Source organism: Leiobunum rupestre, chromosome 8, assembly GCF_980474605.1.
Source record: "Leiobunum rupestre chromosome 8, qqLeiRupe1.1.hap1, whole genome shotgun sequence".
Classification (NCBI taxonomy): Eukaryota; Metazoa; Arthropoda; class Arachnida; order Opiliones; family Sclerosomatidae; genus Leiobunum; species Leiobunum rupestre.
Genome location: NC_143391.1, coordinates 19,250,615 through 19,268,351, shown reverse-complemented (window position 1 = coordinate 19,268,351; position 17,737 = coordinate 19,250,615). Strand labels below are relative to the sequence as shown.

Sequence of the window (17,737 nt, the reverse complement as noted above, 5' to 3'; positions counted from 1 at the left end):
ACTTTATAAAGCCATTTTGGTTTGTAGAAAATTTTTAAATTATTTTTATGTTTTTCATAAATATGTTTTGACCGAGGAACGGTCCCGTGAGATGGCACCACTCGATTTTTTAATGTGGGGCTTCATTAAGGCGCATGTATACCAGACGCCCGTGGCAAACATTGACTAGTTTCTCCAACAAGTGGTTGACGTTTTCCGTCTGGTCACTCCCGCTATGGTCCTGCGCTCAATTAGAGAGATGCTCCATCGTGCGGAAATATGTAAACAGGAATGTTATTGAGCCTTTTACGTGAATTGTCTGATAATAATAAAACTTATAACGTTTGATTTCATACGAAACTAATGAAAGTAAATTTCATATTTTTTTAACATGGCTATTGTCAGCAATTACCAACTTATTATTTTTCATGTCCTCATATCCTTGTGGAAAATCGGTCTTTTTCAACCGAACGAACTTTATTTGTAAGTTTTCAACTTTTCGTTGACAGTTTCCGTCTATCACCTGGGTCCATTAACTTAGCACCCCCTAAACAGCAATTTGAAAATTACTAAGTGCACCATAATGCACTCTTCATGCACCAACTTGCACCACCAAAGAAGAGTGCATTATGGTGCACATAGTAATTTACAAATTGCTGTTTAGGGGGTGCTAAGTTAATGGATTTCTATCGCCTACCGGTCCAAACATAAATTTTTCGAAAACATGAAAATCTTTTCTGAAATTTAGACATTCGATAGATAATTCATACGTACACCGTGAAAATTCGAAAACTCTACCTATTATAGCCAAAATATACCTCTCCTAGGAAGAGTTTTTAATTTTCAGTGAAGCGTAACTGTATCCGTGGTCCTGCGGTAGAACGCTCACCTGTCGTGCAAGAGGGCTCGGGTTGAATCCCGGCCGATTAAAAAATTATACTACACCCAATGACAAAAAGAGGGCGCTTTTGGAAAAACCTTTTCCCTGATTCTAAGAAACTGGGTACGCAGTGATTACCCTTTGCCCCGAAAATGCGAACGCATTCGCAGGCCTGACAGACAGACCCACCCACAGACACGGTGGTTGTATAACCCCTCCTAGGGTACAAAGTCCCCTCGGAGAGGTAAAAAAAAACAGTCAGCTCTAACCAATTAATTTATGAAACATTCATTTTCATACTTATTTAATACATTTAATTTCAATGTAATAATTAATACACTGATGATATATTGTTTGTCAGAAAATTATAGCTTCAATCAGAGAAGTTAGCAATGAAAATAAATAAACCACTTAGTGTATAGTAATTGTTTTTTTTTTACTAGACGAACACATTCAAGAGCTTCCTCAATTCTCCTTTCCGAAAGGGCCGCGAAACTAGTCAATGTTTTAAACAAACACTTCTTAATGCACCATAAGCATAATTACAGTAAATAAAGCACTTGCTATAGGCGCTTAAATAAAACATCTTCCCAGAAATTGCCAAGAAGTAATATATTCGACAGCCAGGACTCAAGTTACTATTTATATAGTGCTTGTTGAAATATTAGAAAGCTGTAAACTTTTCTCGAACATAACATCGGTTTTTTGCTAAGCCTTAACATGTTAAAAAAGGTTATCTGGTTAAAAGGAAACACTTATTGCCTACCGTATTGCAAAAGTAATACGTTTAGTTTTAAAGGAATTAGTTTACATCTTTTTCTGAAAGATAATTTTATACGAAATGAATTAACTCTGTCTCCATGAGAAGCCTTAAAATTGCCCGGTAATATAAAAATATTCCGTATAATTTTGATTATTTATACCATAAGAGGATGTTAATAATAATAATATTATCTTCTTATACTTAGATTTAGTAACATTATATATTTTACCTTAAAATATATGATCGAAAATTAACATTAGTGTGTTCCTTATTTACGTGAGCCGACGCATTTCTTATCTGACGCAAAATTCTCATGAGGGCAAAAACGCGTCTCCAAATGGCTTATATATGAATTTTTGGCTAGCGATTCTAACCGTTTAACCGACCGACCGGAAATAGTTCCTTCCCAGATGAATTTGGAGAGGGGAGTAAAAACCGAGTATCTTTTATTGAAGCGTCCATTGTCTTAATGCTAATTTTCTTACAGAACCTTTTTTGGACTCCGGCACTCCAGCACCGACTTGGACTCGCGACCAAACTGAGTAGCATATTGTCGTCCTAGGTAGTGTTATATTTCAATTTGGACATTTTTAGACACTAGGGGGCTCTGTGCTGAAAAAACCTGGATTTCTAGTTGTATGGTGGGGTGGCGGAGTGGTTAGCACTTTCGCCTCGCAGCAAGTGGAGTCGGGTTCGATCCCAACTTGTGGCACTGGGTGAAAACTCAGAACAACTACTTCTGCGTTGAGTTTGCAAGTTCTCTCCCCACTGGTTTAAGGGGTTTTCCCCCGAGCTCTTCGGTTTCCCCTTCCAGGCCACCTGAATTAAAGGCTTCAAAAGTCGCTTGATGACTTAGGCCTAAGGTGGTGCCTTGGGTATTAGCCTAGCTGATTATCATATACATATTGGTATTATGTTACTTATGCAATAATAATAATATGTTATTCATTTTTATTCCTAACTTCGCTATTCGAAAGTATAAGTGTTAAGTATCAACTATTAATTGTGACTTTAATCTTTTGAACTTATTTACCTAAAACCTACTAATTCAAACGCTTCTGGGTGACCTTAGTTGGGGTCTTCCACGAATTATGTCTGCCATTCTTTCAGCTATCATGATGGTGGGAGCGTTAGTGTTACCAGAAACTAATTGTGGCATAATAGAAGAGTCGATCACGCGCAGACCTTTAACGCCAATTACCCTACGAAATTCACGAGTGGAATATTAGTCACAAAACCTAGGTTATAAGAGAAAAATACCTTAAAGTTACCTGCATTCTGGATCTACAACGGCCATAGGATCTCTTACGGAACCCATTTTACAAGTACCCGCGGGATGATATATGGTCACAGTCAAAGTTTTGACAACGCACTCAAAATAGGGGTCGCTGAATTGTTGGTGTTTTTCACAACCAGGCACTGGATTTTGAAATATTTGACCTCCGTACTTTTGATAGGGAGGAGAATGACCCAACTGAAGAGATATTTTCATGGCTAAGCCCCAAAAGCGTTAGTTTTGAACTTTGATGTTAGAAGTCACTGAATGAAAAAGTGCGTACTTACCATCCACCAAAACATCAACATCCTCCTTTTCCGCCAAGTATCGAGGATCGATTTTGGGGTGTCGTTTCGGATCCTTAGATCTTAATCTAACAGTTCCTCGACTTTTTGGCCTAAGAAGAACCGGGTACATGGAATATCCTTCTGAATTTAGATAGGGACGGTAGTACCCGTCGAAGATCTGTAATAAAGTAGGAGTTGAAACACTGGTCCCAGAGGTGTACCACCCATTAATCACCTCATCGGTAACCTTCGTCACTCCTTGAACAACCTCGGGGAATCCAGCGCCATTGAAGGGGAAATAATGAATTTGAATATCGGGCCAGTCATCCGATTGATTCGCGTACTTGGTTTTAATGAAGCCCATATTCTCGCAACCCCCTAATAACGTTAGCACACCTAGTACCGGTTGAGGCTTCTTATTATAAACTAGTAACGGTTTATTGATAACGGATATCAAGAAATTATACAAACCGGTTCTGTTAATAAAGTATTCTCGAACATGGTTGAGCATTCCGTACAGATGAATTTGGGTCACAGAAACGTCTGTCTGGTTGATGGTAAATTCGAGTCCACCAGGGCTGAAGTGGTCGTGTAGGTTTTCTCCGACACCCGGTAAATCGACAAGCACTGGGATCTGAATCGAAATACAATTAGCTTGAAGCTCTTTCCAGTTCACTAATCAGATGAAGGAAAGATAAGGTGTTGCGAAACAATTTTAAGCTGTTACCGTGATGCCAGTGCAATAATTAGAGTATAGTCTAATTAGAACACGTTCGCTTGTGGGAGAAGGGGGGCTTGGGGTTTTGACAAAAAGGAGATAGAATTTTTCAGGCGTGAAGCGGGTTAAAGACACTAAAGCCACATATTAAGTCTCATGGACTAATTAGAGTATATTGTTATTATATTAATTGCAGAAAAATATCTGGTGTCGACTCTTTTTTGTCAGCCCCATTCTCCCTCCGACATTTCGATGACGCGTTGTATCGTTTTTCAACACGACTTTCATGAAGCAGTTACCCTTAGACTATTTAAGTGTTTCTTGGGGCCAATTCCCGAAAGCATCAAAACCTGCGGAGAGTTGATCGGCCCGCCGGATAAAATGACCTCTTTCTTGGCTTTTACCGCTTCAACTTTCCCCCCTTTTTCGTACATTACCCCCGTAACTCTTTTGCTTTCGTCCAAGAGGATCTTATGAACCAAAGCGCCAGTGATAATATCCAGATTGGTTCTGCCTCTAGCCGGTACCAAAAAGGCCCTCGAAGCGCTACATCGAGAACCATTTCTGATGGTACCCTGTTGCCTGGTAAAACCTTAAAATATCCGGTATCTCGTTAATCGCTAGTTTGAGAGGAAATTCGACCTTGTTAAAGTGACTAACCAGTTTGGTTCGGTCCATTGGCGTCAATAACATCGTAGCCCATATATTTCCCCGCAGCTAGAAACGCGTCTCCCAATACAGTTTTATAAGGTGGTCGTTGAACAGTTAACGGTCCACCTCTAGCGTGATAACCTAATAGCCAGATAAAAGAAGTCACGTGACAAGGGCAAACGAATCGTCTTTCACGCGGTCAAACCTGGAGCGGCTGCTTCCGGGCCATCTAGGTTGTTTTCAGACTTGAGAAAGTAAGGAAACACATTTTTCCAGTTCCATCCCTCCGCGCCGAGTTGTTCCCAATTGTCGTAATCCCTTTTATTGCCGCGAATGTAAAGATTGAAGTTGATGGCGCTAGTTCCACCCAAAACCTTTCCTCTCGGCCAAAAGCTTTTCTAATGTTTAAAAAATGGGTTATTTTTAATCGTTAAATCATGAATATATTTAACAATGAATATACAACGGCAATAGGGTCGACTGGTAGTACCTAGAATTAGGGTTGGAGCTTATCTAGTGACGGCATTAGTCACGTGTCCGGAAATTGGTGGATCTTAAAATTCATTTTGCACGTGAAAATACGCCGCCATGATAGGGTATAAAAGCAGGTAAATAAGCCCGCTATACCTCATGATGTAAAGGTACTGTCACGAGCAAAAACGTCATTTTGAAATCGCCCAATAGGGAAAAAAGAAAGTAGTGACAAGGCTTAAGGTTACCCCGCGGGTCTACTGTTTTTACTCCTAGATTATTGCAAACGCCACATGCGGTTGTTAAAATTGTTTTTAACAATTGTATATCACTTACCGTGACTTCTGACATGTTTCAATACGACATTTTTGAAATACATTCATCTGTTAAACTTCATAAATCCCGAAACATGAATAGCCCGTCGAAGCTAATTCCTGAACAAATAAGACCGTCTGCTATGACCTATCGAGGACTTAAAAAACGTAATTTCCTAGTCTCTCCTAATTGGAGCTTAGAAACATGTAAATCGCGTCACTCGGCTCATAAGCTACCGCCCTTTTCAAAGCGACATCGTACTAGGGCTAGTTGTATATTCATTGTTAAATATATTCATGGTTAAATATAGTAAACCACCGAAAAGACAAACATTACCCGATCTTTCAAACCGAAAGCTGAGAATTTTTGCGGTTCCGTCAAGTAGTACCAGTCTTGAAGCGATCGAGTGAGTTCCTGCGAACCCATCGGCGGTTCGTTGAGAATATTTTCGCGGTGGCCCGCCTCCAAAAGCAGAACAGACACTCCGCTGTCTTCGGAAAGCCGTCCAGCCAACGTAGATCCGGCTGATCCAGAGCCAACTAACAAAAGCGACAATCGCTTAAATAATTTGGGTATTCCATCGCGACGAGGAATACCTTAAGACCTACTTATGATGTAATCGTACTGAGGCCTCGCGTTCTCTGTGATGGTCGGGAGCTGACGGTCATCGTATCTTAGAAAATGAAGCGACACAATCGTCATTAACAGTTTAAGATTTCCGATTGAAAATGGTTCGGGTGTCGCCATTTCTTCACCTTTCCAGACTGGAATGCTGTTCCCGAGAAAAATTTTCACTTTAAAGATTGAACGAGTCAAACTCGTAAATAATCTAAGTTGAATAAAAAATAACTATAACCCAATTCTAAAGGTTATGCCGTAAGGATTTAAAGTAGTTAGTGTCAAGATCGTAAACCAGTTTAGTGTCCTAGTAAATCAATTAGGGCAAACACACTTGGAGATATGTTTTACCTCGGGGCTTAAAAAATAAGTTAAATACTTTGTTTTTGTTTAGAGGACTGAGCCGACAGGACATTTTTCAAACGGGAGGAGAGAGTTAAGATCGAGGTTACAAGTATATAAGGAAAATAACCAGTACTAAATATTAAATTGTGGAAACGGTTCAAATATCATAAGTCTTTTTATCAAATTTTACCGGGAGTTATTCGCGAGGCGCTGTTAATTTGATATGGGTCAGCGCAGTCCACTTTTACCGCGGAGAAGCGAAATCGAAAAATTTTTCCCCTTTCCAAAATCCATTTACCAAAAGTTAATGACTTAATGGCGGTGGTTCTATGTCAGATAAAAAATCACGACGTATGCAAAACTTGTAGCGTATATTATATTAGTTTTTGGTGAGCCTACAGCCTGACAAACTAACTGAGCCCAGAAACTACCCATCTAAAAGTTGAATAATAATAGGCTGAATAATTACGAATGTTAGGGCTTTAAAATTAATTAAATTAGCATTACAAACTGCGACGAAGCCCAGTCTCTGTCATGTCAGCGAAATGTTGGCACGGGAAGTGTCCTACTTATGAGGTATAATCATCTTCTTTCTCTCTCTTCAGCTTGGTTAAGAGTGCGCCATTTATTATAAAAAAATGAACCTTAAAATTTTTTTAAATAGATTTCGTGCTATCGCAAAGAATACTAGTGATTCCACTCTCATGGCAGCTTTCTTACTCGTGCATCTCACCACAGTTTAATCTTGCTTCTAGTCTTATTTCTATTTCTATGGTGCGAGTACTCGAACATCATCGATAACTCGGCATTTTTTTGAAATCGAGTACCCGAACTGGACCTTGAATAAGTAATTTTAAAACACTCGTCGATTATCGAGTACCAAAACACTGAATAGTCGGGTACCCGATTACTCGAATGAGCTGTTGTAAGTTCAATGACGGGTTTTTGCAACTCTTTGGGGTGGAAATAACTAACGGTACCTACACAACGTACAAACAACAAATGCTTTGAATGACCTTGGCGAAGGATCACAGTTTTTAATACTTGGTGCGCTTGCGCGGTTTTTCTTCAAACAATATTATTCAGTTTTGTTTTGGTTTGGAGTGTCACTTCACGAATTCGGATGTCCGCCGGCGTTAGAACTTAGGAGTCTTAACTTCCTAAGCAATATACGGATTTAAAAAAATTAATATTGTATTGCTATTTTACTATTAATTACTATAATTAGGCTAGTAGCCTAGTATACTAGTCTTTTTATATCCCACTAGTCACTTTAAGGTTATTAACCACTGGAAATTGTGGTTAATTAAAATTAAAGGAATATTTTTCAGCATTGAAAGTTAGTTTATACTCATTTTAAATTTAATTTCCTAATTACTCGAATAATACCAGCTCCTAATCAAGTACTCGATAACCCGACTCGTTAAAAATATTACTCGAGGTTTTTTCTCAATTACTTGACTCGAATAAGAGAAAATCTCCCCTTAATCAAGATTATCAAGTACTCGACTCGACTTGAATACTCGATGAAAAAAAATTTCGAAGTCGATACCCGACGCGATTGCCTAAAAGCACTACTCGCACAGTCCTAGTGAATTCGAATTGGAGTGTACAAACATGTCACAGCCGCCGTTACACCGACCTTCAAATCCAAAGACTAATAATATAACATTTGGTCCTACCAATTGCAAAATATTTAAGCCGAATCACTAAAAAAATTAAAACACCTAGAATTAATTAAGTGGTCCAGTGGACCACTAACCCCTATCCGATTTAATTAATAAACTGGTCAGGGCAATTTTTAAACTGGTCATTTGCCCACTGCCACCGCCTTATTTCCCACGCTGTTACGTACTATGTAAAGTTTGCCCGATGCTTGGCTTTGGAAAATTAATTTTTCATTCGAAATGCTCGTACTTGGAGCTCGTTGCCCACCGACATCATGGAGAATGCCATTCAGTTTTCGATTCCGCAATTTCGTTCCTCAGTATCGGAATTCCTTTTTGGCCTTTGGCTCTCTCCAAATTCTTAATTTTTCTCTTTTTTATGTTTAATTAAATTATTTTTCATTTTTATTTTATTTATTTAAAAAAATTGTTGAGCTTTCAAATCTTTAATTTAATTTATTTGTTTGTTTGTACTGTCCTGGTAACCACCACGTATAGGCTTTGCCTCTGTGGTTGCCTGCCAAGTTTGTCTTTTTGCGAAATTAGTATTATTATTATTAATTGACAATGGTTTGTATTTATTTTGATCTTTCTAATCACGCTCATACTTTCCGCTCCCCTTTATTTTCCCTTTTGTGTTTCCTTTAAAATATTATTATTTGTTACCCAGTTGTAAACCATTTTGATTTAAATAAAATCATATGTTATACTAGCCATGCATATTTTGTCGGATATTACTTCCAAATGCAGTTATACCTTGAGCGACCTTCCAAGCCTTATTCCCTCAAACGTTTTTCTTTTTAGTAGGCTTAATTTTTCATATTACTTCCGATTTGTTAAGTTTTTCAGTTTCTGTTGGGTGGTTGTTGATATAATTCTTTTTATTCGTTCTTATAACTTGCTTTACCGAATTTCTTCGTTTACAGTATTCTTTATAATATTAACAGTTTGGATTCGATTTTGATATCCATTTAATAAATATATCCCTGTTATGCATTATATGCTTCATTTTTTTTATCTATCCGCAGAGCGTTATTTCCTGTAACAATTTTTTTAGCGTTTGGTACATGAATATTGAGATTCTCCATTAGGGTTGATTTTAATAACTGTACCATTTAATTTAAAACTTTTATTGTCCTATTCCATGATAATTTCTACTACACATTTCTGCGCGTTCTATTCTTCTACCAGGATTAGTTATATTTTTAGCTGCTTGTTCAGTATTTGTGTTATACTGTTCAACAGTGGAGAAATTCGTCAAGGGGGGGGGGTCAAAGTATGTGAATGTTAAGAGGGGGTAGAGAAGGGGGTGGGAATTTAGTACAGTCAAAGGTAGGCCCAAGGAGGGGGTCTGGACCCGGAACCCCCTCCGGGCAATGACGTTTTGGCGCGTGACAGTACCGTTACATGATGAGGTATAGCACGCTTATTTACCTGCTTTTATACCCTAACATGGCGGCGTATTTTCACGCGCAAAATGAATTTTACGATCCCCCAATATTGCAACTGTTTTGACGATTTCGCCCGCGAGATAGCGTTTGGGACAGGTATTTTTAATGTTTCTAGCTCTGCTGAATATCCTTAGTTTTTTTTAATGCATGGCGTATGTAAACCAGACGCCCGTGGCAAACATTGACTAGTTTCTCCAACAAGTGGTTGACGTTTTCCGTCTGGTCACTCCCGCTATGGTCCGGCGCTCAATTAGAGAGATGCTCCATCGTGCGGAAATATGTAAACAGGAATGATATTGAGCCTTTTACGTGAATTGTCTGATAATAATAAAACTTATAACGTTTGATTTCATACGAAATTAATGAAAGTAAATTTCATATTTTTTAAACATGGCTATTGTCACCTATTACCTACTTAATATTTTTCATGTACTCATATCCTTGTGGAAAATCGGTCTTTTTCAACCGAACGAACTTTATTTGTACGTTTTCAACTTTTTCGTTGACAGTTTCCGTCTATCACCTACCGGTCCAAACATACATTTTTCGAAAACATGAAAATCTTTTCTGAAATTTAGAAATTCGATAGTTTCATACTTCATACGTATACGATGAAAATTCCAAAACTCTACCTATAATAATAATAATAATAATAATAATAATAATAATAATAATAATAATAATAATAATCTACTTTTTATAACCTGCATCGCAACAGACCTGAGGCCCTTTTAACAGCGATAGTTTTTGAAATAAAAAACCTTTCCGAGCAAAATCAGAAAGCAAAACAGCAAACAGAAAATTTGGCAGCGAAAGTGAATAAAATTTATTCAGGTGGCAGCAGACGACATAATGTTCATTATTCTTGAATTTTACAAAAAAAAAGACAGTCAGCTCTAACCAACCCATTTATGAAACATTCATTTTCAGACTTATTTAATACATTTAATTTCAATGTAATAATTAATGCACTGATGGTATATTGTTTGTCAGAAAATTATAGCTTCAATTGAGAAGGTAGCAATGAAAATAAATAAACCACTTATTGTATAGTAATTGTTTTTATAAACTAGACGAACCCATTCAAGAGCTTCCTCAATTCTCCTTTCCGAAAGGGTCGCGAAACTAGTCAAGGTTTTAAACAAACACCTCTTAATGCGCCATAAGCAACATAATACCAGTAAATAAAGCACTTACTATTGTCTTAATGCTAATTTTCTAACAGAACTCCAGCACCGACTTGGACTTGCGACCAAACTAAGGTAGTGTTATATTTCAACTTGGACATTTTTAGACACTAGGGGGCTCTGTGCTGAACAAACCTTGGTTGCTAGTTGTATACTTATTGGTATTATGTTACTTATGCTATATTACTAATGCTATGTTATTCATTTTTATTCCTAACTTCGCTATTCGTAAGTATAAGTGTTAAGTATCAACTATTAATTGTGACTTTAATCTTTTGAACTTATTTACCTAAAGCTTATTTGTCAAGTTTTAAAACACATGATTAAAACCTACTAATTCAAACGCTTCTGGGTGACCTTAGTTGGGGTCTTCCACGAATTATGTCTGCCATTCTTTCAGCTATCATGATGGTGGGAGCGTTAGTGTTACCAGAAACTAATTGTGGCATAATAGAAGAGTCGATCACGCGCAGACCTTTAACGCCAATTACCCTACGAAATTCACGAGTGGAATATTAGTCACAAATCCTAGGTTATAAGAGAAAAAGACCCGAAAGTTACCTGCATTCTGGATCTACAACGGCCATAGGATCTCTTACGGAACCCATTTTACAAGTACCCGCCGGATGGTATATGGTCACAGTCAAAGTTTTGACAACGCACTCAAAATACGGGTCGCTGAATTGTTGGTGTTTTTCACAACCAGGCACTGGATTTTGAAATATTTGACCTCCGTACTTTTGATAGGGAGGAGAATGACCCAACTGAAGAGATATTTTCATGGCTAAGCCCCAAAAGCGTTAGTTTTTATGTTAGAAGTCACCGAATGAAAAAGCGCGTACTTACCATCCACCAAAACATCAACATCCTCCTTTTCCGCCAAGTATCGAGGATCGATTTTGGGGTGTCGTTTCGGATCCTTAGATCTTAATCTAACAGTTCCTCGACTTTTTGGCCTAAGAAGAACCGGGTACATGGAATATCCTTCTGAATTTAGATAGGGACGGTAGTACCCGTCGAAGATCTGTAATAAAGTAGGAGTTGAAACACTGGTCCCAGAGGTGTACCACCCATTAATCACCTCATCGGTAACCTTCGTCACTCCTTGAACAACCTCGGGGAATCCAGCGCCATTGAAGGGGAAATAATGAATTTGAATATCGGGCCAGTCATCCGATTGATTCGCGTACTTGGTTTTAATGAAGCCCATATTCTCGCAACCCCCTAATAACGTTAGCACACCTAGTACCGGTTGAGGCTTCTTATTATAAACTAGTAACGGTTTATTGATAACGGATATCAAGAAATTATACAAACCGGTTCTGTTATTAAAGTATTCTCGAATATTGTTGAGAATTCCGTACAGATGAATTTGGGTCACTGAAACGTCTGTCTGGTTGATGGTAAATTCGAGTCCACCAGGGCTAAAGTGGTCGTGTAGGTTTTCTCCGACACCCGGTAAATCGACAAGCACTGGGATCTGAATCGAAATACAATTAGCTTGAAGCTCTTTCCAGTTCTCTAATCAGATGAAGGAAAGATAAGGTGTTGCGAAACAATTTTAAGCCGTTACCGCGATGCCAGTGCAATAATTAGAGTATAGTCTAATTAGAACACGTTCGCTTGTGGGAGAAGGGGGGCTTGGGGTTTTGACAAAAAGGAGATAGAATTTTTCAGGCGTGAAGCGGGTTAAAGACACTAAAGCCACATATTAAGTCTCATGGACTAATTAGAGTATATTGTTATTATATTAATTGCAGAAAAATATCTGGTGTCGACTCTTTTTTGTCAGCCCCATTCTCCCTCCGACATTTCGATGACGCGTTGTATCGTTTTTCAACACGACTTTCATGAAGCAGTTACCCTTAGACTATTTAAGTGTTTCTTGGGGCCAATTCCCGAAAGCATCAAAACCTGCGGAGAGTTGATCGGCCCGCCGGATAAAATGACCTCTTTCTTGGCTTTTACCGCTTCAACTTTCCCCCCTTTTTCGTACATTACCCCCGTAACTCTTTTGCTTTCGTCCAAGAGGATCTTATGAACCAAAGCGCCAGTGATAATATCCAGATTCGTTCTGCCTCTAGCCGGTACCAAAAAGGCCCTCGAAGCGCTACATCGAGAACCATTTCTGATGGTACCCTGTTGCCTGGTAAAACCTTAAAATATCCGGTACCTCGTTAATCGCTAGTTTGAGAGGAAATTCGACATTGTTAAAGTGACTAACCAGTTTGGTTCGGTCCATTGGCGTCAATAACATCGTAGCCCATATATTTCCCCGCAGCTAGAAACGCGTCTCCCATCAAAGTTTTATAAGGTGGTCGTTGAACAGTTAGCGGACCACCTCTAGCGTGATAACCTAATAGCCAGATAAAAGAAGTCACGTGACAAGCGCAAACGAATCGTCTTTCACGCGGACAAACCTGGAGCGGCTGCTTCCGGGCCATCTAGGTTGTTTTCAGACTTGAGAAAGTAAGGAAACACATTTTTCCAGTTCCATCCCTCCGCGCCGAGTTTTTCCCAATTGTCGTAATCCCTTTTATTGCCGCGAATGTAAAGATTGAAGTTGATGGCGCTAGTTCCACCCAAAACCTTTCCTCTCGGCCAAAAGCTTTTCTAATGTTTCAAAAATGGGTAAATTTTAATCGTTAAATATAGTAAGCCATCGCAAAAAAAAACATTACCTGATCTTTCAAACCGAAAGCCGAGAATTTTTGCGGTTCCGTCAAGTAGTACCAGTCTTGAGGCGATCGAGTGAGTTCCAGCGAACCCATTGGCGGTTCGTTGAGAATATTTTCGCGGTTTCCCGCCTCCAAAAGCAGAACAGACACTCCGCTGTCTTCGGAAAGCCGTCCAGCCAACGTAGATCCGGCTGATCCAGAGCCAACTAACAAAAGCGACAATCGCTTAAATAATTTGGGTATTCCATCGCAACCAGGAATACCTTAAGACCTACTTATGATGTAATCGTACTGAGGCCTCGCGTTCTCGGTGATGATCGGGAGCTGACGGTCGTTGGATCTTAGAAAGTGAAGCGACACAATCGTCATTAACAGTTCAAGATTTCCGATTGAAAATGGTTCGGGTGTCGCCATTTCTTTACCTTTCCAGACTGGAATGCTGTTCCCGAGAAAAAATTTCACTTTAAAGATTGAACGAGTAATCAAAGTTGAATAAAAAAATAACTACAGCTATAACCCAATTCTAAAGGTTACTTATGAGGCTAATATTATAGACTTATGTTCGTACCGAACAAACTATTTTTTTGGTATCAAAAACTTTGAAGGAAATATAATGTAACTATAACTATTAGGACTTACGTAAAATTAATGTATAAAATTTTTAAATCTCCAATAACGTTGCGTCGGGTTCAATGACGAAAACGAAAAGTTCAATGAAAACTGCCTAATTCGATTTTTAAAAATCAAAAGAAATACACGGGCAACAAACGAGCAAAACGCTCTTTAATTTAACAAAACAAAGGCTGACGAGGAGGATGGTGCAAAATAATGAAAATGAAATCTGGATTTCGAATGAAGTGAAAAAAGGGCTGAGAGAGAGGAAAAATAAAAGGGAGAAAATTGATTAGGGCCTTTTTGAGTTTTCGGAACAAAAGGGAGAGAAAGAAATCAGGAACAGTCGTCGTTGGTAATAAGTTTTGCTTTTTTTGTACTTTTTTTAATCAAAAAATGAAAAACTGAAATATGCCTAAAACCCAAAGGCAGCGGAGAAAACCCAGCCAAACACGGCAGCCATTCATTTCCAAAGAGAGACTCATTTCTTTCTATTAATGTCTTTAAACCTGACCTTCGCCAACTAGTCAAACCCAGCGCGAAATTATTACAATCGAATTCGGCGTTTACGTGTGACTTTAATATATCAAGAAAGATGAGACGAGGTCAGCGATGTGAAACTGCAATAGGTACGTAATCCTTTTTGTTGATTTACATCATATTTCTTTTACGTGGAAAATGAGAAAAAAAATTAGAGAAATTTGCATCCAATTTCCCACTGCTCGGAAAAAAATGGGGCAATTTCTGGAGAGGGTCAAAAAAGAGCTACAAAAACTGGGATTTAAAACTATATCGTATTAATCAGCGTTGCTTCACCAAAGAAAGGGGGGGGGGGGGCTAGCACTCTTTGCAAAGTCCTAATGCCCCTCCGGGTTGTATATCGCATTAAACTCTTCTACAATTTATCTCAACAACAACCACGACAAACAGATTTGGTAATGATCAGCTAATTTCCATCCACCAATTTACAATTTTAAATGCTTAAGCGCGACTACGAGTCTTGCGTCGGGGTGGGTTCACCTTTCTAGCATTTACCAAGAACAGTCATTGATTTCATTAGCATAATCATCTCAAAGTTGGAAAGCGGCGGACCGTGTTCTTATACCGTATATCTAATGAAGCTTCTAGGGAAATTTGTTTCCCGCTTTCCGCCGGATTAATCTTTTCCTTTCTGCCAACCCCCCCTTCCCTCGCGTTCCTTTATTCCCCAGACTATTCCTCCCCCCACCCCTAGTCTTTTCTTCTTCCATCCGGGCACTTTAACGAAATGAACTTTGCATTTTGCGTTAGTGACAAGCCCTATACTTTCCCCTCTATAGTTTTGATCCTCGGGTCAGCCTAACGAATAAGACCTTCAATTTATTAATGTTAAAAATACTAGTATAGTGTTTACGTAAGTTTCGTATTTAGCATATACAGAGTGCTTCGTGTTGTGAAAAATATTAGAAGATTTGAAAATTTGTTTCAATTATCAGAAGAGTGAATTAGTTACAATTATCAAGACTCGCGAACGTTTCAAATTTATTGAGTAGCACGATGGTAATGTGCTCCGGGGCCAATTAGGACATCTAGGGCCCTTCGAACTGAAATGTACAAACTGGCGTTCGCTTTTGAAATGGGTCCCTATGGTACCTGACCAATAAAAAGTGAGCTTGAGGGCCCTTTTCCGCCAGGCCTCCATCCCTCTGCAAGGCCCTGAAGGCGCAACGCGAGACAGAGTTGGAACAATTTAAAAAGCCCAGAAAGTCAGTGGCGCTCCCAGGATTTTTTTATGTTGGTGGGGTCCCGATGAGTCCCCAAACATTTTTAGATAATGTAAAGTAAAAAACGTTTTATGAAGGCTTCGGTCATACTTATTGGCTTCTTCTTCCTGGGTGGGACCCTGGCCCCCTGCCCCCTCCTCCGTGGGTGAGCCACTGCAGAAAATCATTCTTTCAACTCTGCGCATTAATCGGATCGTATAGAAAAATAAATAATAGCATCATTTAATTTTGAGACTCTGTGGTAGCCTTGAAATAAAATTGGTTCCAATATCATTATTGCACAATGAAAGAACGGGGGTTAGCTTAAAATCGAATACACTGATATACAGGTATAAGTAAGATTAATCGAATGCCTAACTCTGTTGATAGAATTAGAAGAAACAGTGATAAAAAGCGATAAATATAAAAGAGAGAGAGGACGGAAGTGAATTAAAGGGAGCCAACTCCTTTCTTTCTATTATTTCCTCATACGTGCGAGGGAGGGAGGCTTGCTTAAGGGACCACACCCAGAAATTGTATTAGCTTCGATAAAAAAAGAGAAGAGAGAGAAAGGAAAGGAGACTACAATCTTCGGCTTTCCATTAAAAGCTTAACCAGCGGCAATTCCGTCTTCATTGAATTACGATAGAGAAAAAAGGGACAGGGACACCCCGCCTTTGCGTAGGAGAATCTACAGTTTCGCTTCAATTTCCTCCATTTTATGGGACTTGTCAACTTTACCATTATCGAAAAAAGGACAGCGGAAAAGAAGGACCTTTTATTGGCTTTCTTTAAAATGACAGCTAATATTGGAAGCGCTAGAAGGTATTGGATCACGCGGTTTAAACTTACCAATTGCGCCCTGCCTTTTTTATAGCCTTAAACGAATTAATTTCCGTAGACCCATTCTATAAAGTCGCTGACCCGATGAACTGGAGTTTAAAATGCGCATTCTAACTTATCAAAACAATTATAGTTTATTTCCCGAACCTATCGCGGTTTAAGTTTCGGTAAACAATGGACGATAGAAATTATAACAAAATTAGCAATGTACCAAGTGCCTCTGGCTCGGGTTATTTTTGTCCACTCTACGCAAATGAGGAGCACGGGTAACGCGTTTTGTCGTTGTAAAATCAAATTACCCTGGCGGGACAGCTATTTAGAGGGCCGACTAATATTTACCGGGCAATAGAGAGAGCAGTATCTACGGGCGACGTGGGATAAAATAAAATAGGCGCGCGTCAAACGCAGCAGTCGGGGAAATTACGCTTGACAGAGAAGAGCCGATTAGCCCTGGGGAAATCTGTCGAGCTGCAAAAATATATCGAAGGCCCGGCCAGAAGAAGAAGAGGGGACTGCGGAGGTGATCGGCTTTAGGCCCGCGATTCTCTAATGAAATCTACACTCACCCGACACCGGACGTAACCGGAGGGAGAGGGTATAGTTTGCGACCGCGACTAGCCTCGATGACGACGAAACGTCTACGTATATCTAACTGAGTGTTTCATTAGATTTGCCTTTTAAAGAACGGAAACGAACTTATTTCCTCGGAAATTTCGCCTCGATCGTCCGGCGAAATCTAATTAAACTTCGGCGTGACAGTCGAATGGGGAGACGCGAAAAATACCGGTCACCCCGTCCGAGCCCGCGAAGGTCCACCCAATGTACCCTCTTTTCCAATCCAATAGAAAAGTTGATTCCACCTCCCCCGCGGGGGTTTTTCTCCTATTCTCCATCCTCTCTTACTCGCTCTCCATCTTAGGTTGAATCCTGTTTTACAAGGCCAATAAACCTTCAGCCGACACGACTGACGTCGAAATATCGTTTACAGTCAACTGTACAAACACCCTCGAGGACATCCAGAATTCGAGACTGAAGTTACCGTTGGGGTCAAACCATGTCAGTACGCGCTCCGGAACGGATTCAAAAACAGGGAAAACATTTTAAAAATAAGTCCTTGGGACGTTATTATCCGGGAAATGCTAAATGCGTTTTCCGCGTAACTCCACACTTGTCCTTGCCGTCCACGATTGTAAAAAACTGATTTATTCCGGGGAAAATATAAAGTAATGGTACTGAGCCGTCTTGCACGGTGAT

The 17,737-nt window shown here is 39.4% G+C and overlaps 2 protein-coding genes across 2 annotated transcripts in view; both read right to left on the bottom strand.

Moving 5' to 3' along the window:
• Nucleotides 1–2,670: 2,670 nt before the first annotated feature.
• LOC149932635 (glucose dehydrogenase [FAD, quinone]-like) overlaps nucleotides 2,671–17,737 on the bottom strand; it is a 30,313-nt gene continuing 15,246 nt past the window's right edge. Inside the window, exons 2-11 of the mRNA XM_090157157.1 lie at nucleotides 5,949–6,112; nucleotides 5,677–5,879; nucleotides 4,760–4,952; nucleotides 4,564–4,695; nucleotides 4,203–4,495; nucleotides 3,657–3,819; nucleotides 3,421–3,581; nucleotides 3,186–3,363; nucleotides 2,894–3,116; nucleotides 2,671–2,824 (exon numbers count right to left, since the gene is read on the bottom strand). Coding sequence (XP_090013283.1) covers nucleotides 2,671–2,824; nucleotides 2,894–3,116; nucleotides 3,186–3,363; nucleotides 3,421–3,581; nucleotides 3,657–3,819; nucleotides 4,203–4,495; nucleotides 4,564–4,695; nucleotides 4,760–4,952; nucleotides 5,677–5,879; nucleotides 5,949–6,087 — 1,839 coding nt within the window. The 5' untranslated portion in view covers nucleotides 6,088–6,112. The remainder of the gene's footprint in view (nucleotides 2,825–2,893; nucleotides 3,117–3,185; nucleotides 3,364–3,420; nucleotides 3,582–3,656; nucleotides 3,820–4,202; nucleotides 4,496–4,563; nucleotides 4,696–4,759; nucleotides 4,953–5,676; nucleotides 5,880–5,948; nucleotides 6,113–17,737) is intronic.
• On the bottom strand, nucleotides 10,871–13,700 carry LOC149932636 (glucose dehydrogenase [FAD, quinone]-like). Its single transcript, XM_090156451.1, has 10 exons — nucleotides 13,562–13,700; nucleotides 13,290–13,492; nucleotides 13,029–13,221; nucleotides 12,833–12,964; nucleotides 12,472–12,764; nucleotides 11,926–12,088; nucleotides 11,690–11,850; nucleotides 11,455–11,632; nucleotides 11,170–11,392; nucleotides 10,871–11,100 (listed from the first exon to the last, which is right to left on the bottom strand). The coding sequence occupies exons 1-10, from the start codon at nucleotides 13,698–13,700 to the stop codon at nucleotides 10,947–10,949; spliced, it is 1,839 nt and encodes a 612-aa protein (XP_090012577.1). The 3' UTR covers nucleotides 10,871–10,946.